Source organism: Ciconia boyciana, chromosome 20 (genome assembly GCF_034638445.1).
Source record: "Ciconia boyciana chromosome 20, ASM3463844v1, whole genome shotgun sequence".
In the NCBI taxonomy this organism is placed as follows: domain Eukaryota; kingdom Metazoa; phylum Chordata; class Aves; order Ciconiiformes; family Ciconiidae; genus Ciconia; species Ciconia boyciana.
This window is the reverse complement of record NC_132953.1, coordinates 8,286,299-8,314,178: the sequence shown is the minus strand read 5'-3', so window position 1 is coordinate 8,314,178 and position 27,880 is coordinate 8,286,299. Positions and strand designations below refer to the sequence as shown.

At 48.6% G+C, this 27,880-nt stretch overlaps 1 protein-coding gene across 5 annotated transcripts; it reads right to left on the bottom strand.

Annotated features, from left to right (window-relative positions):
• Window positions 1-752: 752 nt before the first annotated feature.
• Window positions 753-27,880, bottom strand: USP28 (ubiquitin specific peptidase 28). 5 transcript variants are annotated; one of them, XM_072884445.1, is made up of 26 exons: window positions 27,731-27,880; window positions 24,143-24,220; window positions 22,671-22,803; window positions 21,320-21,431; window positions 20,487-20,649; window positions 19,487-19,573; window positions 18,508-18,645; window positions 17,996-18,069; window positions 17,382-17,458; window positions 16,853-17,001; window positions 14,558-14,685; window positions 14,292-14,387; window positions 13,181-13,360; window positions 11,772-11,986; window positions 11,460-11,530; window positions 10,908-11,136; window positions 9,286-9,489; window positions 8,612-8,751; window positions 8,236-8,421; window positions 6,638-6,733; window positions 5,475-5,653; window positions 5,302-5,380; window positions 4,842-4,921; window positions 3,604-3,727; window positions 2,537-2,735; window positions 753-1,065 (listed from the first exon to the last, which is right to left on the bottom strand). In XM_072884445.1, the coding sequence occupies exons 1-26, from the start codon at window positions 27,773-27,775 to the stop codon at window positions 890-892; spliced, it is 3,438 nt and encodes a 1,145-aa protein (XP_072740546.1). In that variant the 5' UTR covers window positions 27,776-27,880; the 3' UTR covers window positions 753-889. The 5 variants fall into 5 exon arrangements, with proteins under 5 accessions (XP_072740546.1, XP_072740542.1, XP_072740543.1 ...); XM_072884441.1 differs by lacking the exons at window positions 6,638-6,733; window positions 8,236-8,421 and having other exon boundaries at window positions 27,731-27,879; XM_072884442.1 differs by lacking the exons at window positions 6,638-6,733; window positions 8,236-8,421; window positions 18,508-18,645 and having other exon boundaries at window positions 27,731-27,879.

The following is a 27,880-nucleotide window of genomic DNA, read 5'->3' as shown; positions in this document are numbered from 1 at the left end:
ACAGGGCACGTTTCTTACAGAAAGTCAATTAAAAAAACCAACCCCACCACCAGAAGAGGAGCCGAGTCTAGCCCTCGCAGCCGTCATCAGCATGAAGCTGGCGCTGAGAATCCACCAGAGGCGAGAAGGAAGCTCGCCTTCCGATCCGAGAGGGGAATATCCTCCGGGGTGGGGTGATCTCCCTGAACCAGCCAGCTATCGCTGCGGTGCGACCGCGCAGGAGACAATCTTTACAGTCCCGTCCTCTCTTGTCACGGCCGCTGGGTGCTTGGGCCTTTCTCAGACGAAGGCTCCTGCACGTTTGCTGCTGCCAGTTATAAAATACAAGAGGCAAATGCCCGCTTGGCTTGACTGGAACGTGCGGCCGCAGGCGTGACTGCCACCGTTCCGCTCTGCTTCCTCATCACACCGCTCGGGCTCCTGCTAGCAGGAGCTTGCCAAGATCCGAACGGATAACCCCTGGTAGCTAATCAGTCAGGAAGACGTACGTGCGTCTGACAGGTCAACGACAGCTTGTAGCCCGGCTCACCAGAGGAGCCAGTCTCTCGCGCTGCTGCCGTCCCGGGCCCAGGGATCCGTGTCTAGGAAGTTGCCAAACCCAAAGAACCTCCCGAGACGGCCTGGGGGCCCCGGGGCAGGCAGACGGCGCTGCCAGGGACCTGGCGTGTCATGCTAGGACAGCGGTTCAGGTCCTTCGCGTTACCGCTGAACATTTTATCTCAAAAGTGCAATACGGCTTTTTATTTGTTCGTATTTACAAAGAACACGGCTCTGAATCCGAATCGCCCCTTCTCTTCCCTCTCCCTCTCAAACGTTGCCCGCCCCGAGGACCCCGGGCCGGCAGGCGGTCTGCAGCGCCTGTGCCACGCCACGGCGGGGAGGCCGCAGTCTATTTCACAGTCACGGTCGAGGCCCCGTGAATGGACTCCATCACGGCTGCGAAGCGGCTGCAGAGGTCGTAGGGGGAGTTGGGCCGGATCTTCGGGGGCTCTTTCAGAACAATGACCTCGGTGGAGCAGTCGAGGAGCCGGGGGAGTAATTCGCCCAGCTTCATCTGCAGTTTTGCTGTCAAGGGGGAGAGGATGAAACAGTCAGTGGCACTGCAACAGCGAAAGACCAGATGGCAGAGGGCTCCAGGGCCACGAGCTAAAAAGCTATGACGCCTGTTAGAGAATCATCCTCCAGCGCTGAAAACCGCCCATCTCCCGCAGGCAGGGATGAGCAGCGTCTGCTGACGCAGAGGAGGCGGCGCGCCAGCTGCCGGCCCGGGCCTCATTCGGTCCTCGAGGCCTGCCACCTACCCAGGGCTCCACAAAGCGGGAAGCTCCGCTGCCACCTGCCTGCCCTGGGGACCCTGCCACGTCCCACCGGGGTACGGCGTTTTCCCAGTACAGGATGCTGTACCGGCCGGTAAGTCAGAAGGAACTATGTCTTTCAAGGCGACGCTCAAATACTGACTTTGCACTTGAAGCAAACAGAGCGCGCTCTTGTAACTTGATGTTACAGCCTGCAACGTCTCAGGCCGTGGCAGCAGCGGCCGGCCCTGGCAAAGGACTGTCCCGCAGGAGCAGACCGCACAACGCCACCGGACCACGCGTTCAAGGACAGGCACCTTCGGACGAAGAACAGCAGGCAGAAAGGGGTGGCGCTTGAGCTAGCTCACGTGGCCCGGAGGTGCAAGCAGCCTCTTCTGTTTCTTGAAAACCTTCCGTGTCAGTAAATGCCGTTGCGGCAAGCCCGAGAATGGGAAACTCGCGTATTAGCTTAAATTTACCCAACTTTTGTTCTTTACAGCAGTACTATGAGAATAAACCTCTGTGGTTTTCCCTTACTTTCCTACGGCAAGTTTGCCCTCTGCTAATGACAAAAACCCTGTCATGACTCCCCAGACCTTCACAGACAGATCAAGGGGGTCGAAACCAATTTCTCTTAACAAGAACGACCCGAGGGGAGTCGTGGGAGCCCGACTCCAGACTGCAGAAGGAAACACAGAACAAGAACAGCTATCCAGAACCGAAATTCAGCCCTAAAATGACAAACCTCTCTTCAAAATGCAGAGATCCCCCGAATCTGCTCCCCCATCCAGTCTTCTGCAACTCTGGCCGTGTTTCTGGCCACTTGATCAAACCCGCTCCTCCCTCCTGGAGGGGAGCATGCCTCTGCACCTAAGCCTGCCAGCATCCACCTGCCGTCTAGGGGGAACCCTGCATTCAGCAGGACAAACCAACACCAAAGCGCATCTAGGTAACGCCAAGCCGTTCTTTGGAAATTCGCTTTTCGCGTTTCAGGGAAGAGGAATCCTTCCTCTGCTGCTTTAGTGCAAAAAAAGATTAAATTCTTCTGTAACAGAACTCAATGGACGATGTCAATACATTTCTCCTCTCACCGTGAGAAACACCCCGACGTGCTACAGTGCAAACGCCAGGAATTTAAGGAATTGTTTTAAACGGACCTTTAATTCCGTTCTAGTTCAGATCGAGACGCTGCCCTGCCTACAAAGAGCAGGCCAAAGGTAAGGCCGGCAGCCGTTCCCTACCGTCCATGTCTTCTCGTCCCAAATAGGAGCACCAGCGGTTTCTCATGACCTCGATGGCATCCAGGTCCTCTTTGGAGATCTCGAAGTTGTTCATGAGGTGCATGCAGGGGATGATCAGCTCGTTTAGGATGCTAATGCCCTCTGCCACACGAGCTTCTTCACAACTTACGAACAGAGATGCTGCCACCTCGTTCAGCTTCTAGGAGAGGAGGGAGAAGCAGGGGACAGACTTGTAGAAAGCAAGCCCGGACCTCAGATAATCGGCGTGCTGTCAGCAAAGGCGCACGGCTCGGGCCCCTTCACCCACGGCCGCGCAGAGACGCAAAGACTAACAGAACCAGGCGCCGGGTTTAATCACAGGAATCGCTCCACAGAAACCAAACTGATAAATATATACATTTGTACAGATAGATGGAATTTGCTATATATATGTACAGAGTACATACATATATGTACAGAGTACATATAGCTTATTTATAATTCTGGTTTTGAGATGCCAAGATCCAGATCTGCCTTTACCCAGACTCCCCCAGAGCCGTACGGCACATTCCGTCACTGAATTATTATTTCCTAGATTTCCATACTCCTGCTGGTACTCAGTAAGGGGCAGAAGGCAACGGTAGTAGGCACAAGAGAGACAGCTGCACTGGCCTTGGCAACCGTGGAGCGTGAACTAAAAACAAATCTGATTTTTATGCACTTTTTTCGCACCCTGTGGAAAAGGGCATCGTCTTTTGCTCAGAGAAAGCCATTAGTAATAGAAATAAATACCGGGGGGGAAGGAAGTGAATGGGCAGCAAACGATGCAACCACCGGGTTAACAACGCAAGCGCCGAGTTAAAACCCAAGAGCGTGTTCGGCAGCATCCGAACCTTCCCTGAAAATGCCGGACGTTAATTAAGCGCGCTCCTAAAAGGGGACACGGTCCGCTCGGATTCCCTGGGCAACGCACACCGAGCGGCCGGTCAGCGCGCCGCACCACAGGAGCCGATGTCACCCAGGCTGCTCCCTCCCCTCCCCTCCCCTCCAAGAGCGAGCGAGCGAGCATAGGGCTCCTCAGTACAAACCAGGAGACACTTCCTTCTGTACAAGGCGATCAGCGATTCGTTCACTCCCCTGTTGGTTCCTTTCAGCAGCAGCTTGGTGTTGCTTTGGTAGGCGTAGACCAGGTAGGTGAGCGACTCCTGGTACCTAGAAGAAGAGTGTCAGCTCTCCAGCCCACGGGCTCTGCCAGGGCCACAACCGCAGCGCCGTCGGGCCTGTCAGCTCAGGAAGCATCTCCCATTCGGCCTGAATGGTAGCTAGCACCAGGCCCGGCAGGAACGCCTTTATTTCCTTGCCAAAGCACAAGTGAACAGATGCCCTACGTCAAGTAATTAATGCTCCTTTTTGCCCGGCGCGCCAAACGAGCATCTTGGGAAGAGCCCTTCAAAGCCAAGTTCGGTACAACTTAGCCTAAGCGTGACCGCCAGCGTTGACCTTTATTTCTATTGCTCCGGGAACTTCGCACTTTGGGAGAGCACTCAAAGAAGGGCAGAAGGCAATGTTTTCAGTTCCTTTACATCTTTCTAGCTTGTAAACCCCCTGGTGAGAAAACAGAATAGCTGGCGGAGATCAGAGCTTCCCTGAAACGACCGAACGCGCTCTCGCCCAGCCTCTTGTCCGTTTTCCCCCTGAATTTGGCAGCTCATCGCTGCTAACCACCTCAGAATTCAATTCCGTTTCCATCCATGAATAACTGCTGAAAGCCAGTTTACTTTCCAGCTTGGAAAAATCACTTTTCAAATTGCAAACCTTTCATAAAATGGCACTGTCCTCCATACTGCGCTATTTATGTAAAATACAGGTTCTAAAACAGTAGCGCAAAGAAAGGGCCCGTTTTAAAATTCTTCAGAGTCTGGAGCACTCCAAAGCATGTGTTTACACCAAGTATAATGACCAATTCAAGACAGTTTAATTTTAACACAGGAGTCCAAGGGGGGGTGTGGGGGGGAAGTGATTGCAATCATTTCTGCAAACCCACCTCTGGAAAGGAAAATATAAAGCTCTGCTTCACAGAGGGAAAAATTCGGGGCAACTAAGAAACTAGCTAGCGCCTCATCATAATATTTAAACTGTTAACCAAGGCTGGCTGTGGATTCAAGACAGGGCTATTAGCAAGGCAAAAAGAAAGCCCGTTGGCCTCAAATACAAGGCTGAACTCAAAGTGGCCATCAGAGGTCAGAGGGACGTTGTTCTGTCAAAGCGGCCTCTGCTTCTAGGCTGTAGCTTATCTTATCCAAACACACCAGGAAAAGCAACTTACTTTCTATTCTGGTACAGCTCCAGCCCTGTCAGCAGGTAAACGGACACCTTGCGAAAAAGACTGTAGTCTTCGTGCCATCTCTGTTGAGGAGCAGCAAGAAAGCAGAGCGTCAGCTTCACCCGTAGCACGCACACGCGCGTTTTACACTCCTTTGCAACTCCAAAGCACATGGGATTTTACCCTTTGAAGGGTTTCAACATTAAACGACACGTAAATCAACTCAGTCAACTGCACGGACATTCCTCAAAGCTCAGGAGATTCCCAGCGTATTCCTTCTCCCTTTCAGCACCCTTCTGCAGACGCACGCTTCAGACAGCAAGGAAGCTGCCGACAGGCGTGCCAGCGACTGCTGTGTTCGCTGGCGCCACTCCGCGCCACGCTCCCCGCTTCCCACGGGCCGCTTTGGACAGCGCTGGTTCTGACAGCGTGAAGGATCAAAGGCGGCGCTCCGCTCCCTTACCTTGTACTCCTCCATATCGACATCGTCGGGACCAATCTCTCTCAGCTTTGCTCGTGCTACCTTCATGATGCTAATTGACCTGCTCCATGTAAGCAGAGATGAGAAAAATCAGAACAACGGCCCCGGCTGCTTCCAGGCGGGGAAAGCCTCACCTCGGAATCCACGGCACAAACCTTTCATCGTAGCTGAGGTTTTTGTCTGCAAACTGCTCAAGAAGGGTCCGTTCCACCACCTGCTGGGGAGCGTTGTTTTGCAGGAAGTAGATGAGCACGTGTTGCAACCGGGCGTCGTTCTGAGGGGTCGGGGTCTCTTTGGCAAGCAGGTAGAGCCTGGAGTACTCCTCGTGGAACGCCTGCCAACGAAACACACGTGCTAACACGTCCGCTCTTCTGCCCCTGGGAATGCCACGGCAGCCGATACGAAGCTTAAACCTGTCCTGTAACGACGGGATTCCCAGGGGCGATACCTAGCCTCTGCTGCTGGGTTACGGTCTAGTGGTGAACGGAAGCCTAGGAACAGCTGGAACTATAAAGAAAAGGCACCCACACCCAGGCAAACCACACGCAGGAAGCGCGAGCTTTTCAGAAGCACCAAGGTGCCTGTCAGAGAGGGGGGCATATAGCTGCCTTAGACAGTTTGGGTAATCCTCTTGCAAGTGCTGAGGTTGTAAAAATCGATTGTAATACGCTTGTATCTGCAGTAAGGTGCAAGAGATTCTTGTGATTTCTACTCCTGCATAGTAATAGCACGGGTGATTTCTCCCACGTGGCCTTTGTAGTTAAATCTACCTGCCTGTAAAATCTAACACCAGCTTCAACATTCAGCGGAGCTTACTCTTTCAGATCCCTCTGTTCTATGCATACATTTCTTGAGGACACATTTTACAAGGGAGGTCACGGTAAGCGCACGTGTTCAGGACAAAAAAAAAAAAATTGACGAGTGCTGGTTTATTTTCTGACGATCATACTGAGGACCTAGACAACAGATTCTGCAACGCACGCAAAGAAAGTCTACTTTTTATAACCTAGACCAAGAGAATTACCAGTACTAAAAGAATAAGCAGAATAAATAGTGAAAAGTTAAAAGAAAAAAAAAAAAGGTTGTTGTTTCTCCTGGGAGGAGGGAGTTCTTACAAGCTCTAAAAATTGTTAGAACGGAAGGGTGTGTTGTCACAATAAGAGAGCAGAACCAGAAATGCAGGGCAGAAAGGCCATTAATGAAAGAAAAACCGCACCAACCATTCCCTTCCCATTCTTGACATGTCAATATAGCACAGATTCTTCATTCCGTGAGAACAGATATCCATACGATAGGATTTAGCAAACAAATAAGATACCTTAACAAGCCCTGCTTCAGACCCATCTCGATCAAAGGTCTGGCGGGCTTTTGCAATAGCCAGGATGACACCTTGCATGGCTGGACTCAGCATCACCTACCACGAAAGCAGGAAAACAAACAGAAACAAGAACAAGGGAAAGGGTAACAGACAGGGAAAGAAGAGAAGGCACGGTGAAGAAAGGAATACATTTGCGAAAGATACGGTTTAAAGGAAATCGTATGAATACAGGTGGAATAAGCCACAGCTCTGATTTACTTGTACGCTACTTACTCCATCTATCACATGCACGTTACATGCAGGGCTTTTTTTAAGCACTTAACGGTCTAAAGGCTGGTCACTCCAGGCCCTGAATTTGTCAATTCGCCAAGTGAGAACGTAAAGCACACCAGCTGCATCCCCTCTGCGTCCCACCCAATCTTCTTAGGCGATACGTATGAGAGCAGCGCCTCACAGCGGAGCGTTTCATTGTGCCAACTTCATACAAGCACGTATGAAACATACTCAAGGAGTAACGGTCTCGGTAGTTATGTGAAATCCAACTGCACTTGTGAAGAAGACTGAACTTCCAAAACACTGCTTGAATATGTGTGAGTGCAGTTAAACAGTCAAATTTCAAAAAAGCAGTAGCTAGGGTACTGTAAGTTCTGCTATTAGCGGTTAATGTTCTCTGAGAGAGGGGCCGAAACTCTAACTGAAGGCAGTAAAGAGGCTTGTAAATAAATTAATACCGCTAGGATCAATTTTGATATAGTTGTGCCAGAGACAAGACTTAAAGGAACAACGTGCAGATCTAACGGTCGAGCGCTTTTACAGAGCTGCTTTTCTGATGGCGTTTAGAAACGAAATTACTGAATAATCGGGTCTGGCCTTCTTCATTTCCACAGTGGGAAACGGTACTTTGTAAACAGCATGGTTTCCATGACTGTCCTGGTTTCAGCTGAGATAGAGTTAATTTTCGTTATAGTGGCTGGTGTGGGGCTATGTTTTGGATTTGTGCTGAAAACAGTGTTGATAACACAGAGATGTTGTAGTTGCTGCCGCACTGGTCAAGGACTTTTCAGCTTCCCGTGCTCTGCCAGGTGCAGGAGAAGCTGGGAGGGGGCACAGCCAGGACAGCTGACCCCAGCTGCCCAAAGGGCTGTTCCGTACCATGTGGCGTCGTGCTCAGCACGTAAAGCTGGGGAAGAAGGAGGAAGGGGGGGACGTTCGGAGCGACGGCGTTTGTCTTCCCAAGTCACCGTTACGCGTGCTGGAGCCCTGCTTTCCTGGAGATGGCTGAGCACCTGCCTGCCCACGGGAAGCAGTGAAGGAATGCCTTGCTTTGCTTTGCTTGCGTGCGCGGCTTTTGCTTTCCCCATTAAACTGTCTTTATCTCAGCCCTTGAGTTTTCTCCCTTTTACTCTTCTGATTCTCTCCCCCATCCCACCGGGGGGGAGTGAGCAAGCGGCTGCGTGGTGCTTAGCTCCCGGCTGGGGCTAAACCACAACAATGGCAGACTACGATCATACCCAATCTTAGGAAAGCTCAAAGCCAGCTAACTACAAAGTTAGAGGTTAATGACCAGCAGTAATTAACCCCTGCACTGGGATGTGTACCTCCTCATTATATCCATCTGCATCGGATCTAACGGGAATCTTCCCCACACTGGGGATTTCCACTTCAGAGACCTGTGAGCTAGTGTGGGCAGCAGACTCTGTTTCTTTAGCGTCCTGCGGCTGTTCTGCCTGAACTGTAAATGCTGTTTCTCCCGGTTGGGCCTTCATTGGTTCTACCTCCTTGGGCTGTGGCCAAGAAGAAAAAGAAGAAAAAGAGTGAGAAAAACCAAAGCAAAATACAGGAAAGCAAAAGGGGACCGAGTTAAACGTGGCACAGCTACAGAATCACGCAGAAATGGAAAGAGCAAAGGTCTGTCAAGAAGAACGATTCAAAGACGAGAACGGGTTCCGTCCTGGGCCAGGGCTCAGCTCCTACCTCGCAGAGAGCTGCCTCAACGCCGTTCTTCTCATAGGCGTCGGCGGTGTTTGCAATGGCCTTGGCAGTCTGCTCCTTGGCAATCATGGCGTGTTCAGAGGACAGAGAGCGCACGCTCTGCTCACAGACTGAAGACTGATCTGTTGGGACGGAAGTGTGGTATTAGTGAGCACGAACTGCAAGACTTCTCCTCTCTCGTTCCAAAATGTTTTGTAGCTTGTCTATGCAGGATTAAACAGCTGCTGCATTCATCCCAGAGGTGAAGGCATTTCACCATGAGCTTGTGCATAGCCCTTTTCAGTGGGTATGGCACGTGCTATCAGGGATTGCCAAGTAACGCTTTCCCACTCCAGAGAACAGCACTCGAACATTTTCTACTCGATATTTATTAAAAAAAAAAAAAAAGTCTGGAAGTGAAATGAGATTAGCCCATTATGATGAAATGAATGGAAACCAGCATTTCTGGTGACAAGCCTGGAAGGACGCACATGCAAAAATAGTAGAATCGCCTTTCGTATTGCCAGGACAGAGCCTCCACCAGCTGCCTTTGCTACTTCATCACCAGTTTCTCCCAGAGATCTAGAAATTTATGCAAGGCTCCAACACAGTGGTATTTTTGACCAGCTGGTTGTTGCCAGTCCCAACACGGTTTGCAAATTCAGACGTGGTATTACCTGGTCCTGATTCAGAAGAGAGGTCCTGCGATTCAGAGGCGGGTGAAGGCTCCATCTGAGGAATCTTGCAAGATTGCTCCTCCTCCCACTCCTCTGCCTCCTGCTCGAGCCGCCAGTTGTCCTCCTGGATGTAGTGTCTCAGCTCTGGGGGCAAGGCTTCGACTTCCTTCTGAAACTGTCCAGCCTCTGAGCCGTCATCCTTGTCTGGAAGGAAAGCAGGACTGGCGTATAACGAAACGCGTAGTAGCGGGACAGCACCGTTAGAGACCAAACAAATACGCAGTATTATGGAAAGCCACAATCAAATTGCCTGAGGGATGAATGGGAAAAAGCCCAACTTTCTGCTAGCTTTGTAATTTAAGATGATTCATAAGCAAAAGTGCAAAAATAAAGACAGATCTATGGAGTTATCTGAAACAAAACCGGGTTTCATTCTACCACTGGATGGCATTTATCACAGAGACATTCCAGAAACAGCGCCTGCTGATGCAGCAGGTCAGAAATACATCTTTCTTCAAGGGCTACCATTGCACAGAGAACAGCATTTACACCGCCAATTGCCGGAAAAGTCACAATTCAGCTGGAGACATGCTATCTGCAACACTACATAGCACATAAAGATAGGGAACCGCACGGATTCTGTAGCACGAGTGTCGTGCTGGTATTTCTCAACGCTTTTTAGATCTACTTCAGTATTCAGTTTAAAATAGCACAAGACCCAAGTAGTATCAGCTTTAGAAAAGTCTTAAAATTCATCAAAAGCAAACGGCAATTCTCTACACCAGATATTTCTTACGCACACATTGTAAAAGCAAAGCATCTTTCAAAACCAGCAAAAATGGCATTAAATAGGGGGGAAAGAAATCATGGGTTCATTTCAGAAACGGAACTGTCATAGGAAGACAGACAAAGAACAACCTCCAGATCCTCATCAGCCATATTTAGCAATGAACAGAGTGACAGTTCTCCATTGTTTCTTTCTATTTATTACATCAAAATGAACCACGCGTGAAATTATTAGGTTCTTCTACAGCTGTTTGCCATGTATAGTGCCACGTGCACGATAATTTCTCCACATAACTATTTATACATTGGCATACTTGCAAGTCTAAGCCACTGTTACCAGTAACTCGTGCACCAGGAAAGGCTGCATAAAAAGAGAGCCCCGTTTAGGTTCAATATAACGCTATCGCTAAAAAGCAAGCCAACCCGTCAGAAAGCGTGATAAAAACGGGAGAAATAAAGTAGAAGGTGTTTCACATGCCCTTATAAAAGAAACACTGTCATATAAACTATATAGAGTCAAAGTGGAAAAGAGCAGCCACAGATGCCTGTTGGAAGTGGCAAATGGGGAGCCTGAATATTTATACCCATTAATAATACATAAAGTACTGCACCCAATCTCACCAGTACCGTTCGTTCTTCCGTTTTCAACCCTATCGGGGATTTCAAAATGAATCGAGTACGCAGCAAATTACTTCCCTTCTATCTGGGGTGAAGTTTTTTGCGCTGTCCAAAGACAACTGTGCCAAAGAGAAGCTGAGGCACGTAACGATCATGCAGGCTAGAGAGACAAGATAATACACAAGCGTCGCATCAACCAGCAGTTTTGGCTCCAGTACCTGCAACAAAGCGGGACACCTTATCACTTATGTACATCAGGCAGTAGGCACTGGCGTTCTTCAAGCCTCCGAATGAATCTCTCTCCAATTCTTCCCACGATGATTCTGTCACCGAGATGTCGTTGTATTTGAGCCAGCTTTTTCGAGGCTGGTCGTATATGTAGGCCCAGTAGTGACCAGCATTTGCTTGCCCTTCGTGTACCAAGACCGCGTGCAAATGATAGGGAACCTGCAAGTTCACACGGACACAGTTTTCAGACGTGCTTGTAGTAAAGGAATTTGTCTGACCTCTGCACAAAAATTGCAAATCCGTTCATAGCTGCAGCCTGGTACAAGACTCCTGATTCAGATGGTAAATTTCCTACTAAGCGAGAACTGACTTTTAAGAGAAAAAGCAACAAGATTTTCATAAAGAATCCCTTCTCTGCTTCATCATAATATTGGGATTTTTAAAAATGCAATAAAGCGGACGGCTTAAACTGACAGCTACTAACAAAAAACAGTATCAGCAATACCAGTTTAATATTTACCTAACGAAGCTGCATTTCTTACCTGTTGGAGGAGAGGGTCACAGTACATTTGTTCAATGGACAGGTTGATTCTGGTAATAGACTCCTTCAGATCTGCCAAGAACATCACAAATGAGAGAAATACATAAAAATTAATGACTACTCATCAGGCTATTCTGGCCCCTGTCACTTCAAAAAGTTTGAAGCCATGCAGTAGCTATCAAATACACTTAGCACCAGGGCTGAAGCCTCCACAAGATTAGTTGGTGATCGGGATGCATCCAGCTGAAGCAACAGAGGGGAAACGAGGCTGGCATTCAACAGAAGAACCTCAACAAACATATTTGGGGCCAACCTTGCACGTCTTGATCAATCTCCTTTCTCCATCGCTGCAGACACGTCCGAACAAGGTTCAGCTCTTCCTCGGAAACCACGTGAGGAGCTGGACGTTCAGACATTGCTGCTGGCGAACCAGGAGGCTGGAGCGGCATACTTGATTTTTCCGGCGGCGAGGGATTTGCCAAAAAGAAAGCTGCATCTTCAGTCCTAGTATCCTTCTTCTCTAGTATGCTGTGAAGCAAAATCCAAGAGTAGTGGACAGGTTTTTCAATCTTTCTTTTGTTTTCTTCTCTTTTTGGAAAACAGTATGAAATAAACCAAACAAAAATTGCTCCGGAGCCAGAGCAGGATTTCCCTTCCAGGACAGTACAAAATGTAAAGAGAACAAGTACCTCGAAATGTGCTTCTACCTTAACAAACCAAATGCAAATGTAGGACAAATAAAAGCTAAAATTCTTACAGAACTCTGTAAGCACAGATCCACAACGAGCAATTCTAAAAACTCCTTCCCTTACTACTAAGAAACTCATGTATTTACTCAGCTTAATTTAGAGTGTAAACCAACCATGCTGGCCAGGTTTGTAATAATCCAATATTGCAGTCATTTACTGGGTGATGAAGCAAAAAAAATTAGTAGCCTAACCAAAAAGAGCACATAATTTAACTCAGAATTGCTGCTTAGGCAAGGAATATGGTGATGCTTTTGGAAAAGGAAAGAGAACAGACTAGATGCAGCGTGATATTTCCACAAACAGAACCACATTACGAGCAAAGTAGCAACTGACTACTTGCACAGGCATTCATACATTACGGCATCAAGCTCACAAGTGCTCAGAGAAATAACCCACTTTTAGAAACACAGAATCATTTAGGTTGGAAAAGACCTTTAAGATCATCGAGTCCAACCGTTAACCTAGCACTGCCAAGTCCACCGCTAAACCACGGCCCTAAGCACCTCGTCCAAGCGGCTTTTAAATACCCCCAGGCATGGGGACTCAACCCCTTCCCTGGGCAGCCTGTGCCAGTGCTGGACAACCCTTTCGGTGAAGACATTTTTCCTAATATCCAGTCTAAACCTCCCCTGGTGCAAACTGATGCCATTTCCTCTCGTCCTATCACTTGTTACCTGGGAGAAGAGCCCGACCCCACCTCTCTACACCCTCCTTTCAGGCAGCTGTAGAGAGCGAGGAGGTCTCCCCTCAGCCTCCTTCTCTCCAGGCTGAACAACCCCAGGTCCCTCAGCCGCTCCCCATCAGCCTTGTGCCCCAGACCCTTCCCCAGCTCCGTTGCTCTTGTCTGGACACGCTCCAGCCCCTCCATGTCTCTCTGGGAGTGAGGGGCCCAAGCTTTAGAATGCAAACCAGGAGCATTTAGCTGAAAGGCAAAGTGTTCCCCTACGAATTATTTTTATTTCTGTTTACTAACCCATTCGGCTGTGAAAGCACATCCAGAACGCGAGGCTCAGCTTGGGACTGCAGGAGCGTTGTCTGAGAGCCCTGAGCAGAAGAAACAGCTACAGCTGGCTTTGTAGCGATGAATTCGAGAACATACTGGAGCATGTCGGGCAGTGGAAAGCGGGCTGCGCCAGAGCCGTATTTCATGTAGCTACAGAAAAACGCAAGATGTTGCATGAATGAAGGAATGTGCCTGTTTGGTTACACCTGAAGGGACAACAGAAGAGCAATAGGGAAGAAAACTCCCGGGTCGGGACGGACACAGTTGAACCAGTGAAGGAAGGAAGGGAAAGCCCCAGGCGATGCAAAGGGACGCACTCACCACCTCCCACCAGCGGACCTCGAAAGCCTTGAGGCTGCGGGGCACTGCTCAGCAGCAGCCAAAACACTGGTGTGCTAGCAGCACTGTTTTCGTCACAAAACCAAACTGGCTGCTGTGGAGACAATTCACTCCATCCCAGCTAGACCCCGTAGGATGCTACACATGGGCCTAAATACGAACCCTTTTCGTGACGCCCACCAGAACCTCACTGAGCGCAGACGCCACCAGGGCTACTGCGACACAGCGCACCTCTTTGCCTGCCACTTGTTCACAGAACTGTCATTTTAAAAATAAAAACTGTAAGCAAGTTTAATGCTGATTAAAAGGACGTTTACACAAAGCACCTGGAAAATTAAATCTTCTGGTTGTCCACGAACCGGATCTTTGCTGTCTATCTCCTTCCTTCCCCAGTAAATAACACCAAGTGCTAAGCTGTGGAGGGGACATCTAATATAGAAAGTAACGTAGTTCCTTTTTAATGTATTACTGGGCTTCCTCACTGAAACTTGCCAACATAGCTGACAGGGACAATGGTACTATTTAAAGAATTTATGCGTGTAACAGCATCAGTAATAGTCAGAAACCATCAAAACCGCGGGTTTGTTTTTGAAAACGCACTTCCTCACTCCACACTTCCCAGAGCAAACCCGGTTCTGTTTGTCCTTCCTCTACCAATTTCTCTTCTATTAGAAAACTCATTTGAAAGGAAGCATTTGCATGCTCCCACAGGGCACAAAAATAAAGCTAGCTGACTACCTACCTTTCCAGTTTCTGCTGCAGCATCACCATTTTCTCCTTCAGTCTCTTAATTTCTTCTCTCTTCATCTGAATAAGCTCTTTACTGCAGTAGAGGTACCTAACCAGAGAAATACAGAGCCCCGCCACATGAGATTTATTTACTGCTAACATGCACAATCTTTCATAAATACTTCAGAATCCTTCCTTGCTCACCCGCACGACCTCTTTAATTTCTTTAATTACAATAAAGCAATAGCTTTAAACGTACCGTACAAGGGAACAACTCACCTGTCCATATAAATAGTCTGGGGAAATTCTAGCTTGGTGTGAATTTTCTCTGGCTGTCCTAGTGACTGATTGAACTCAAATCGGGAGAGTTCAAAGGTCAGTACCGGTGGGAGTTTTGTAAACCAGCGCTGTAACAAAAGCAGAAATGCCCCCAAAGGGACTTGTTTTAAGATGACTGCTAAACAGCACATTTTAGACCGATCCTAAATGATTTTAGACTGATCTTAAATGTCTGTTTGTCTTTAAATACTGATTTAGTACGTATTTTGTTTACGGAGTGACTAGTCGGAAAGCCAAATTTTACGAGATTAAAATTCCTGCTCGCATTTTACATTTTTACCGTGAAAAAGCCTCATAATAGCTTTCAGAAAGTTACTTTTCATTGCCTGATGCATCCAGCTGGATGGATTAATGGGTCCAGCACTGAATTTTACACAATTAGCAGACACTACACAAACTCTGGATGTCAGCTAAGAGCCTCCAAGAGAGTTCTTTTCTAATGTAGATCACATGCAATGATGAAGAACAAAAGAGAAGTCCTTAAGCAGTACCTGGCTCCTTATCCTCTCTCAGTCTATTTACAAACTATTCAACTGAGGAGATTCAGAGAAGAAACCCACTTTCTGTCCGTTTCATCCACTGTTTCAAAGAGCCATGCTGAAAGAAAAATTCTCGGTTGAATTTACGCTTCCTCTCTCTCTTCCTGGGGTCACAAATACTTCCAGCATCCACTGCCAGAGGTGTCCTTCGCCTACCTTAGCATGGCACCACCCAGACAATGCTCCCTGCTGGACTCAGGAGGAGCACGCTAAGCTCATTTTCCTTTGCAGGATTCACGTCAGATGTCCTGCCACAATCAATCTGCCCCACACCAAAGTGCAACAGCACACGCGCGGATCTAAAATAGTTACGATGAAGGTGTATTTTTAAATTATTTTTAAACAACTTTGGAAGGAAATGGCCAGGTAGCAGAGCCTTTTGAGAAGCAGCCCAATCTTCAGAACAAGAGGACATAAAAACAGAGAAGGAATGATTTACACACCTATTATCTAGGAGAAATGTAAGTTCTCGTTAATCCCACTGCCGCTTTCAGCTTCAGTACGCTCACCTACGTTCTCAAAAGACAAAATGCACCTTATTCTCTATGTCCCCTATCATGCAGTCCTCTAGCCACGACATCCTAGGAAGTGAAATTAAGACGCAGAGTTTTTACAGTCAGATTTCTGAGAAATAAAGCCAGAGCCTTTTCCCCTCTATCCGCACAGACAAAGAATGATTAGAACATCTCCAGGATTAGCCCAATTTCCCTTATCTTCCGGAAAAGGATTTGGAGGAACTAAAAAGCTTGGAGTGAAAAGAACCTGCCCGATTAGCTCCCTGTGTCCCTTTGTCTCCGGCACCAGCCTACACCAGTTTCACCTACATCTGCTGCAAATGCATTTGGACAGCTTCAGGCAGGAACTAGGAGAGCCAGAAGCAATCATTTGCATCCAGAGTCAGACAGGGCTTACCCGCCCAAGACTTCATTTCTCCTTCGCGAGTTTAAACCACAGTAACGCATTTTTCAGGCACTCTCATAGAACTGAAACACCTTTCCCTGCCCCCTCTACACCAGACACCTTTGCAAATGTCTTAATGTTATTTCCCAGTCTTTCTCTAAGCTAACCTCTCAGCTGCTCTTACACATGTAGGATGCTGAATGTAACGGTACACCTTCGCCTTCTACTTTGCTGCAACTAAGTATTTTATGATTGGTTTGTGATTCGTGAGGTTTAAAAAAAAAAAAGAAAAAGAGAAAAAAAATCAGCACAGTCAGAAGGTAAGAGTGAAAATGAGAAGAAAAAAAACACACACACTGTAATAGGGAGAAAGATACAAATTCCAAATGGCATACCATGGAGTTTAGCACTGTACTTTTACCCTCCGAAAATATGGAGGCAGTGGTTCTCCCCCTACTCAGGTACAGGTAGGCTTCAATAGAAAGAGAGAGACTTTATCACACTGGCATCAGAAGCAGATGGTTACCTTTTTAATTTAAAACAAACTCCTCGAACTGGTTATACAGGACAACAGACCTTTACAAATAAGCAAAGACTTAGTGTCTCGCCATGTAACACTAACATACATTTATGCGAGATTCCAGGTATCCAGAAAATATTTTGTATTCAATTCTTAGGGGATGTTTAAAACTGCCATTTCAAGTTATCAAAATATACCGAGACACCACTGCGCTGTACACGTTGCGTTTTTCCGCAGCAGGCAACGAAAAGCTCGAAAACAGAACGTAGAACTAACCTCCTGTCCATACTTCACTGACTGAGATGCTGTCGCCTCATCCATCTCTCCCTCCACCATGGCTCCTTCCAAGCACTCGTTCAAGTTTCGATAACCGTTTACCTGAAGGGGATACTGACCAAAGGCTTCGATCTTGGAAAAGGTATTGCCTGGATGATGGAAACGATACAAAACTCGTGAACTAACGTAAGAGAACAAAAAACTCTGGTTAACTCAAAAGAGTTTGTTGTCAGCACCAGAGGCGCTACTTGCGAGAACAGAACCGCATGCAGCTCTCTGTGTACACGTCTGTCAGGGTAAGCCTCCGTATAAAAAGCGCTTTCAAGTACATGAGCACTTGCAAGTATTTAAGGTTTTCAGAAGACAGACTTTATAAATGTTACAGACAATTTTATCAAGGAGACCATTTGCAAGTTTAAAGAACTAGGCAATTTCATCAGGCACGTGCAACAAAATCCTGTCTCGTCACTGCTATAAATCGAAACACTCAAAGGAGTTAAAACGTGAATCTACCAAACCCTTCACTCACCCTCATGGACACCCTCGGTCAAGAAAGTCCCGTAGAAAAGTTGTACCATTGGGTTTTCAGATTTGTCCCCAGGGCTCCTGTTTCAGAAGGAAAAAGCACACATTCATTTGCAGCCGTGGGCTGCAAAAGAGCCCCAAGTCATAACCTAAGCCTTTGCTTGGGAACCTTCCTACAGTCAAATGTAAAGCTTTCTATCCAAGCACAGAATACAGAGGAAGCTTCTCATCTGTCTCCATGCTCACAAGCACATTGTAACACTTACACTGGCAAGGGGGGGGAAAAAAGTGAAGGTGCTACCTTTTGAAATGCAGTTCCAAAAAAATGGATCTTTCACGTACACCAGTTCTGTTGAGTTCCCCTAAAAAGGGGAACTTATTTATTCTGCAGGCCATATGGGCATTGAATAAAGTCCTACGCTTATGTACAGAAAACATACACATAACACTTCATAAGCTTATTCCGAGCTTAAGGAGCATCATCCTCAGTAAACAAAAAACTCACTCTCGTTTACTACAACATTTTCATTTAAAGCCCTCTCGGTTCTTAAGGTGTGGCATTTAAAATCGGTTTCTCCCCAGTGTCAGGTCAAACTCCCGAGATCACAAAAGACTCACTTGACGTTCACAGCAAGCTGGAACGCATCCTCCAGCCAGTCCAGTAGCTTGTGCGTAAATTCACTCACATCTTGCTAGAAGAGAGACAAAAGGCGAGAGTCAAACGTAATACCAACCAGAACGCGTTTTCACGGTCTCCTGGTTTCACAAACCTCCTGGAACACAACCCGACTGGTATTGCTGTACCTACCCAGCCGAAAGCAGTGTGAAACTGAAGCGCTGTGCTGATTTAGACTGATAATGAACACTCTGCTCATCAGAAAGCTAGATCAGAGGAAATTATTGTGATCGCTACCCAACTACCCAGATGGCACCGGGTAGAGCACTGTTACGCTGGCTGTTTAATTAGCAAGCACGTACATTTCGCCTAAATGACACAGGGACAGCTGCTTGTCAGTTGACAAACATGGGAAGAGGCCTCTGAAAGGAATAGCAGGATGAAGCGAAATAGGATTGCCGTGGCTGCGAGTGCTGTTCTGAAGAAAGCAAAAGGCTTTTTAATGCAGTTTTACCTGCTGTTCTTCAGCAGATCTAAACGCATCCCTCAAGAGTTCCAGTGCTGCAGAAGGGTCTACAAACTTGCGACGTGTCCCCAGCATTAAAGCAAACAGACACTGAAGTTCTTGCATGAATGCAATATTTCTTTTTCCCTGCATTGCAAAAAGAAGAAAAGCCAAATCCTTCCTGCAACTCAAAAAAAGCAGCATCTTAAACCAAAGTGCTACAGAATACTACATGCACATACCTTAAGAGGTACGCTAACGACCAAGGAAAGAGGAGAGGTTAAAAAGGACAAAAGCAGAAAGACAGGCAGTGTCATTTCTCGGAAGCAATCTGGTCTCCCGATGGACGCAAGGGAGAAAAAATTTAACCGAAACAAAATCTTTAGAGAAGAGTGCCAGAAGTACTAACTGCTAAAACAGAAGGCAAAACCCGGTGAATTTATGGATTGGTTCTGTCTGCACTTTGGGTTTTTTAGAGTATCAAGAGCACACATGAAAGCAAGTAAAGCAAAGTCTCTTAAACGGTGGTGGCCACAAGCTAGAATGATGAAACAAGCCAAGGACAATTCTGTGTACGCCTTTTTCTCTAAATATTTTCTAAGCGCCTTCTGCTGACCGCTCTCAGAAGGTACCGGGGCTAGAGGGACCTTCAGACTGGTGCAAATACCGCTTCTTCCGTGGTGCGTGCAAACACATGAACAATCTGGAGCTAACAAAGAAGATTTACGGGACAAATTTATCCCCACACCACGGTGAGAAAGAAGCTCTAGAGGAAAGCTTTACGGGAAGCATCTGATTTTTTTCTACAGGGATTCTGTCTTTGAAAAGTATTTCCCAAATTTGTCTTTAGCCCAGCGTGGCAATTTGAAAGCCATTAACATAGGAACAGGAGTCTCAGATGGCCCCAAATTAAATCTGCTCTGAGAAAGAGCAGAACAGCGTACCACAAAAGAGGGAAACTTTACAGCGTTACTCGATGAAAACTTACAGTGCGACTACGACAACTTTCGAGCACATTTTGTGGGAGGGAGTACCCGAGGACCAGCCTCCGAAATTCTGGCAACTGAAACAGAGACTGAAAGGAAAGGAGAGGGAAAGACCAGTCAGCACCTGCGAGGATGCGACTCACTGCAATTTGATGCCCATTTGTCACTCTTTTACTCGACAGCTTTTTCGTTAACTTTGAATTCTTCGATGGCCTCGTGGTACTAAATAAACATTTAGGAAGTGAGCAGTCTTTGTGCCGGACCAGCGCATCCATACCCCCCAAAGAACAAAATCTCATCCTGCCATTTCTAGGATATCTATAACCATTTTAGGAAAGGGTATTCTATTCTGCACAGGCAAGCTTAGAGAAAGCATCCAGGAACGAGTCACGGTGAGAAAGGAGCTTTCTGACACTTGAAGCTTTCTTACTTCCCCTCAAAGCTGGAGACGTACGATCGATTAACGTCTATGTGCTGACGTGAAATGGTTAGAAGAGACAAATCTGTTTGGTTCCACTTATCGTTGTCTCTTCGTGTTTAGGTTATCACTAATAATACATGCTGTCTAGTTGCTTATTCGTTCAAGCATCTATGCCAGTGTATTCCATTAGCTGGAATATGATACACCGTGTATCATGGCGCCAACAATAACTGCAGTAAAATTAAATTATCAGTTCACTTTGCCAGTCAAGCTTCTGTCATTCAGTAAGCATTTGGACATCGCTGCACCAAAAAAACCCTACATACCTACATGCAGATTAGATGTATCTGGATCTATTTTTACGCAAAGTCTATTCAACTGCTCTTCGGCTCTTTCTGTGCACGCCCAGAATAAATCACAACCGTATCAAATAAAACCAGAAGTCTCATTTGAGCACACTCACATTCACTCATCTGCATATGACGACGACTTCAGACAGCCGCTGCATATTTAATTCTAACTGACAAACATTTTGACTCCAGGACCGCAGCAACTCCAGAAGAACTTCTCGATCGGATTACCTGTATGACAGCGCTAAACCAACATGTATTTCCAATATTCTTCATTCCAACGGGCCAGTCGCCCACTCTTCTCCAGTCATTCTGCTTGGGGTTCCCTCCCCAGACTTCACAGCGTTTCCTTTTGGAGCGGTTTTTGTTTTCAGCAGAATGCGCTTCCTGGGGTCTGCCACAAAAGATGCACACCGTGCTGTAAAACACCAGCCCACAGAGATTCTCGAGGACTACGGGAACCCTACTCCCCCCCTAGTCACAAGCGGGACACTGCAGCCGGGCGCTGGCGGGTGGCACCCAGCGCAACAGGCGTCTTATCTGACTCCAGAAAGGTTTCAACTCTCAAGTGAGGTGGATGGAAAACATGACTGCAAGACAATTCGGAACAATGGAAGGAGGTAATAACGTAGGCACGTTTCTCTCCATGAACTAGCTGCACACAAAATTGGTGCCCTTAGTCATTACGGGAGGCAAATCCAGCCCACAGTGACAAGGAGACAGCTACGTAGCGACTGGCGCGAGGTGAATCGACACATGAGATTGCAAGGTGCTTCAACAGGCGCCACAATGCCAGCATGGCATCCTTTTGGGTGGCACGTCAGCAAGAGCAGCAGGGATTGGGTAAGCCACAACTAAACCTGCTGCTTCTATTTCAACCATCCCCTTGCAGTGCTGCCCCAGAAGCAAAGGTCAACTACCCAGAAGGCAATAACGACCCAAGCACCTTCTGCAAGCAGCAGGTATACCTCCGGCAGGCGGTTTATGTTTGTTTTGCAGTTACCAGCTTAAGAATCCCCTTACGATACCTGGGAAAACCAAAACCAATTTATGGACCCACTGACCTTTCAGCAGCATCTCTTTCTGCAGCCTGAGCTTTTGGCGATTCCAGTGGTCTGAAGGCGTCGACTGCGTGGAGGTCATCTTCGTTGTTAGGGGTAGGTGCAGCAGTAACACCTAGAAGCGGAGGCAGCATTCTGATCAGTTTTCCACCGGGAGCAGGGAAACGTTTTCTTTAAAAGGAGCTTCTAGAAAAATGTTACACCTCACAAATATGATTTTTCGATTGGTAGAGCGTAATTTTCTAGCTCAAGTTTTAAATACAAATCCTTGTAGTTTGGATCATGCTAGGAAACCTAAAAAGTCATTGAGTGGGCGGGGTGAGGAGAACAGGACAGACCGTGCAGCTGTGTACTGGCCAGATTTCCTTACGCCCAAACTCAGAGCTTGAGAGAACATTTAGAATCTCTCGAAATAATGAAACAGGAACATCAGCTGCTGCTTATGTGTGCTGTGCCTTGACATCAGTGTTGACAACCAACCCTGTTTCGAGAACAAAAGGATTCCAATAAAATCAGCACAATCACACAGAATTGCTTCCTTCACTCATGCCAGGATGCTCAGCTATGAGTCATTTCATCTACTAGCTACGTAGGAAAGAAGGAGAAAGGAAAATGAGTAGTTCTGGAAGAGGTGGAAGCCTTATACAGTGGAACAAAGGGCAGCCGCACTGTTCCGGGTGTTGCTTCAAAGCTCCCAGCACAGGTTTTTGGCATTGTGAACCCGTCCGCTGATAGCATCGCTTGGGAAAGCTCCAGTTAATAGCTGTGTCATTAGCAAAAAGCTTTAAAGAAACTATTCTCAACAACCTCAGACTACAATTACGCTTTTTACATCTAAATGTACCAAACTGACCGCCCACTTTTGCCAATACCCGTAACATTTATAAAAACATTTTTCAGGTAGCCAAACTGCTAGCTCAAACAACACTTCAAGTTTTCATGAAAATACGCTGCCAAACACTCCATTTGCCTGCTCTGCCAGCAGATGCTGTTAGAAAGAAATGTATGATCCTTGACAGGGATTCAGTTCTCTATTCTGCTTGCTCTGCTTTAGGAGCTTTCTGGGTTTTCTGCGTTAGCCGAGACCAACTGTTTAAAACAACGATAGCTTTGTAACTATGACGTGTCACCTCCAAATGCTATTAAAACGCTATTAAAGCACTCTCCTTTCGGATGCAGCCCTCCTTCACCAGGAAGGTTTAATTCCCTGGGATGTCCCACGGCAAGTGGCGAGCACTGGCAAAATCGGATCAGCGCCAGGACAGGAGCTGGAGGGATTCACTGGCAGAAGCAGGGAGGACCGACGCTTCCCCTTTCGGGAAACCCTAAGGGTGAGCAGAGACGAAGCACTTACTTTGTGGGAGCTGTTTGCCCACAGCGCTCCCTTCCCAAGCGGACGGCTCTGCAGCAGCCGTGTCCTGAGCCGGTTCCCGAGCGTGCTCCTCTGTCAGGAAGGTGACTGCTTCCATTAGGTCTCCATTAGCAGCCTAGCAGAATGATAGGGGAAAAAAAATCCATAGCGCCAGGGTTACTTCATCTACATTTGCATGACATTTAATGCGTCCGTGGTAGAGATAGGCACTCCGCCACCAACTTTGCTTTCTCTGGCCATGGGAGAGAGCAATCTGTTGGTGACAAGCAGTAGTAAAAACCGAAAAGAACGAAGGCTTGAATTTCTCTGTTGGAATGCACTTTGGCTTTATTACTAGGACAATATAGGCTCCATTAACTAATTTCATTTCCCTCACAAGAGATCCGAGTAGTCGCAGGAGGCCTGAAGCGCGACAGGGTACTTTGCCACCGGGAGAGCCTCACAGGCATCAAACCCTCTGTGGCTTTCAAGACCTACGTCTCTTACTGAGCTAGGGCTTTCTTCAGACCATCGCTACGGGCTAAACTCCTTTAAATGTATTCTAACATTTTCTGGACATTATTTCTCCGTGAAACAGTTAAGAATTTCCTTAAACAAACCTCTCTGTGTACTTTCAGCACAGCCCACATCCTGCTGCTACATCTCAAGAGGACGGACAGCGTCCGATGATTCCAGACTGATGTGGTTGCAGCCAGTTTAACACTGCAATTTATAAATACCAAAACACCCACTACGAGGAGGAATCTTTCCAGGTAAACGTTGCTTCTCCAAGGGCCCGAGATTCCTGTGTCCCTTCACTTTGGAGCACAGACGACTGTTCTGGTGATAGGCAAAACAACCAGCAGCCACAAAGCTACTGATGTCATTGCAGCTGTCCAGAACTCCTGAAGCAGTTTACATGGAGAAAAACCTACTCTGACCCACTAAGTTTGTGTTTACCACAACGCACAGATAACAGCCCCGTAGGAGCGAAACTTCCAGGAAACGTTTACAATGTTTTAGCACAGCACGCGCTGCCGCAGCACAGATTTTAAGGCCTGTGTTAGGAAAACGAACTGTTCTCAACTTAGCGTGGGGTTTTTGGGCCAGATGTGGACGAATACATACAAACCCCAAAACTGCATGTTCCCTGCTGACACCGGCAAATGCTGGCCTCACGTAGCTGCTTGCCTCACAGGTTTGCCTGAATGAAGCACGAGCGAGCGGCAGAGAAACTGCGGAGGATTTACCCGTCGCCTCCTACATGAACCAAATTATTCCGTGCAGCACACCCTGTATCGCTTTCACAGGCCACGCACTGACTATTTTAGCGAGGACTGGCTCATTATCAGCCCACTGACATGCCAGCGAACATCCGACCCGTGCATTATGTTTTGAGAGGGCCTGAACTTGCCTGACTTTTGAGACAAATTCAGAGGTCTCCTTTCGACAGAATAATGAGAACAGGCACAAACCTTTAGAGCCGCGTGAAGGAAAGCTGAATCTTGAATTCCCGTGATCTCTTTCAGCTGGTTTAAAAGCATCTGGCAATCCTACATGCAAGAAATAAAGAAAGCTCGTGTGAAAAGGTGACCAGGACAGACATCAAGCTATTTCTGCAAGGCTTGCGAGGGCTCACCGGAGTATTGCTTCTTTCTTTCCTTTTTACTGACAGACTGACACAAAACCCCAGTCACACTTGCCCGAGGGCAATACCAACATCAGCTTGAACACTGTACTCCGTTTTTTTCCCCCCTAGATATACAGACCAACATTCAATCCACTGTGTCCTCACGAGCACGTCAGCAGGCCTGAGAGGAAACGCTATCCCCGCTGTCGGATGCACCGCACCTGCGGTGGGAGCGGGCACCCCCTCCCCCAGGCAGCAGCGGCATGTGCAGCGGGACATATAAGGAGGCCGCATGTTCTCAGGGCATCGGCGAGGGGCTATTTTAAGCCTGGCCGCACATGCCATTTGTGCATGTCATTTCTCACTGACAATAAGGTGTCAGAAGAAGGGCCCGAGAGGCTGCTAGCGCTTCTCCTTCCCCCACTGCACAGGCCACTCGAGGTTTGGCGAGATAGGCGTTCTAGGCTCTAAGCCACAGTCAACAACCTATTCTTTGACTGGTTCAATCGCTAAAAAAACAATTACAGAAATTTTCTTTAACAGACTTATCAAATCTTTGCAGCTCTGGCTTACCCCAGGAGCGGTCACTGTGCTTACCAAGCCAGGAATAACTTCAGTCAACCGGCTATCAGGAGAGGCAGCTCTCTACGAGGAGCCCCTTCCAGCAGCGAGCCCCGATGCCGAGGGTCTCACCGCCCCCCTTTCGCGGCTGCAGTTCAGCTGCTGCTGCCAACGGCTCAGTCCGGGTGACACCTGACGCCGCGAGATACAGCTCCGTAGCACCGGCATCACACGTAGTACGGGAAGGACGTTACAGCAGGAAAAACAGCCGGGACTGTATCGCATATGCCTGATTTATAAAGGCTACCTAGGATCCCGCTGTCAGCACAGTCCAACGAATCCCAGTTTAAGAGCACGCGTTTAATTAATCTTAACCGGCAACATTACAGACAAATAAATTCAAGGTTCTACTTACTCTCAACACTGGGACAAATTTTAAGATGCTTTCATGCCATTGGAGCACAAGTTCCACCCAGCGAGCAGTAAGTTACCTACTTCTTTCAGCCCTCCATCCATACTGCTGACAGATGCTTCTCCACGCACAAATACCGTAAAGAGAGCACGCACCCGTACCGGTGGTTAGAACAAAAAAAATTCCTAGACCATTTTTTGATGGGAATTCCCCCGACAAGTTATTCCTGATAGTCCCCCCTAAAATACTACTTTTGCTCAACTTTTACAAGACAAAGCGTGTGTGCGCGCGCACCTCCCCCAACCCATCCCGCGCGCTCTTTTAGTCCCGAGAAAAGCCCAGATGCGCTCGAAAGCCCCAGGCCCAGCCAGGGGCACGAGGAGGAACCGTGCGATAAGGAGCCAAGGGTACGAGGCTCGGGACGGGCATACTTTCACAAAGGCGAACCGCTTATATCATGTTGCTAATTTCGCCACCTTAGCGAGCGGCGTGCTTGTCGGCTAACCCCACCTAACGCTGCAGGGCATATTTTTCCACTGGGGAAAAAAAACCCCACGCTAATAAAGTGCATTACAACAACGAAATCCGAGGCAGGACAGGGCATGATTTTCAGGGGTTTTCTGCTTCACCAGAAGGAGGATTTAACAAAGGCTGCCGTAACCATAAAAGCTAATTACTGATCCACCGCTCTAAGTTACCACTTAATATTCTAACCATTTCCAGCGCAATTTTATTCAGCCTTTGAGAAGAAAGGTTTGTATTAACAGCGCAGAGCTTATCCCGTACAAAGAGTTTCGAGAGGCTTGCGGCCGACTGGCAGCCCACAAAAGCCACCGGGAACCACGCTCTGAGCAACAAATTTGTTAGGTTTTTGGGGAGCGCGCGTGGTTTTGTTGCCATAACTAGTCTGGTTGATTGCTTTTTGAGGTTACGCACCATGGTGCTTTAAAACAAGCTCCAGAGCTGGTAATTAACTCCAGTGTGCTGCCACTATTAATACACACCGCACTTGAAAAACCAAACCAAACCAAACTCCTACCTGCTGGAAAAATAACAACCCAAACCAAAATGCTATTAGTATTAAATTACAACAACAGGAGATGAGTACAAAACCAAGAGGCTGAGAGGAAGGAGGGTATGGCAGACAGAAATTACAGTCGGGCAGGGAGCGATGAAACCCCAAAAGGTTTTGCCATTTTCCTGGCTCTAATGCGACTCACCGCGCTCAGTAGTAGTTTGTTTTGATAAGAAACTGCAAGCGGGGAAGAGTGCAAGTGCGGTGCAGGAGTTCAAGGGGGTTCCAGAAATAACAGTGTGCGAGGAGGAGGAAGGTGGCGGCGGCCGCGCAGAAGAGGCACGCAGAGCCACGGCCTTCAGCCTCTGCACCTCAGCTGTGCTTTTTATCGCAGCGGGAAAATGGCTATGAAGAGGGCTAAAAACCCACAGGCGGCAGCAAGGAACAATGCCCGCATTCCTGACCGAGGCTTTCACAAACCAAGATCCATCAAGGGAAGAAGCGGTGGCCAGCGAACTCCTCCTCCATCACCGTGCGCTCCCGCGCATCAGGCACCGTCCTGACATCGTCCCCGCGCAAGTGGGAAACCGCTGCCGCGCAAATGCAGGTTCTAGACACGCAACGAAAAGGGCGGTACCTCCTTCCCGCTCATGCCTTTAACGCTGGCCTCTCAGAAGCGTTTCTCTCGCGTCCCGAGAGCGCGGAGATGCTACAGGGAAGCGCAGACGCCCGCGTAAATTCGGGCCGCGCTGGGCCGCAGTCCCTGCGTGCGCACACCGACCTCGTGAGCCGAGAGCACCGCAGCTTATGGTGAGGTGCTCTCTTAGGAGGAGCGGTGAGCCACGCGTCCTGTTCCGCGCTCGGGTCCGGGTCCCTTTAGAGACAATTTCTGCAGAGCCCTGATGTTTAGGAGCAACGGGTTTTGTTAATGGGTATGAGAAGATGCTGGTTGCGTGAGAGGGAAAGGAGAAAGCGAACTCCGGCTCTTTGCAGAGGAGGAAGCCGTCGTGAGGAGCCCACCCCGAGCCACCCGTGCGCCTTTCCGCGGAGCGGACGGCGTGCATCCCGCAGAAGAAACCACGGCCGCGCCGTGCTTCATCCACGACGGTTTTAAAGGCAAACGCCGCGAACGGTCCAGCCAGCGCCTAAAGCCCATTTGAAATGAAACAGCCGCAAGGCGACGGCTGCCGCCGGACGCGAAGCGAGGCCGTCGCCCTGCGGGCCGGGCCGCGCCGGGAAGCGCCGCAAACCCGCACCGAGCGGGCTCCGGGCGGGGGCGCGCAGGGCCGCGGGCCTGAGGGGAAGCGGGGCCGCCAAGGCCCGAGGGGGCAAGGCGGGAGGGCCGGGCGCGGCGGCGGCGGGCGCGGCGGCGGCCCCGGCCCCGGCCCCGCCGCGGCGGGCGGGAGCAGCCCCCCCCGAACCCCCCCCCCCGCCCGCCGTCTCACCGCGCCGCCGCCGCCGCCGCCCGGGGCCTGCAGCTCGGCCGTCATGCCGGCGGGGAGCGGGGCCGCGCCGCCCGGCGCGCATGCGCGGCCGCGCCGGTTGCAGCCCCGCCGCCTGGCGGAGGCCGCCCGCGCGGGCCCGGTGCCGCCGGG

Bases quoted from the DNA above. Each gene is read 5' to 3' on its own strand.
- USP28 (XM_072884445.1), bottom strand. From the start codon at position 27,775: ATGACGGCCGAGCTGCAGGCCCCGGGCGGCGGCGGCGGCGGCGCG. The intron at 22,804-24,142 runs GTTTGTGCCTGT...TCATTCTGCTAG, and splicing joins TCCTTCACGCGGCTCTAAAG to GCTGCTAATGGAGACCTAAT. The intron at 8,422-8,611 runs GTAGGAGCTGAG...TCTTGGCCACAG, and splicing joins TTGAGGCAGCTCTCTGCGAG to CCCAAGGAGGTAGAACCAAT.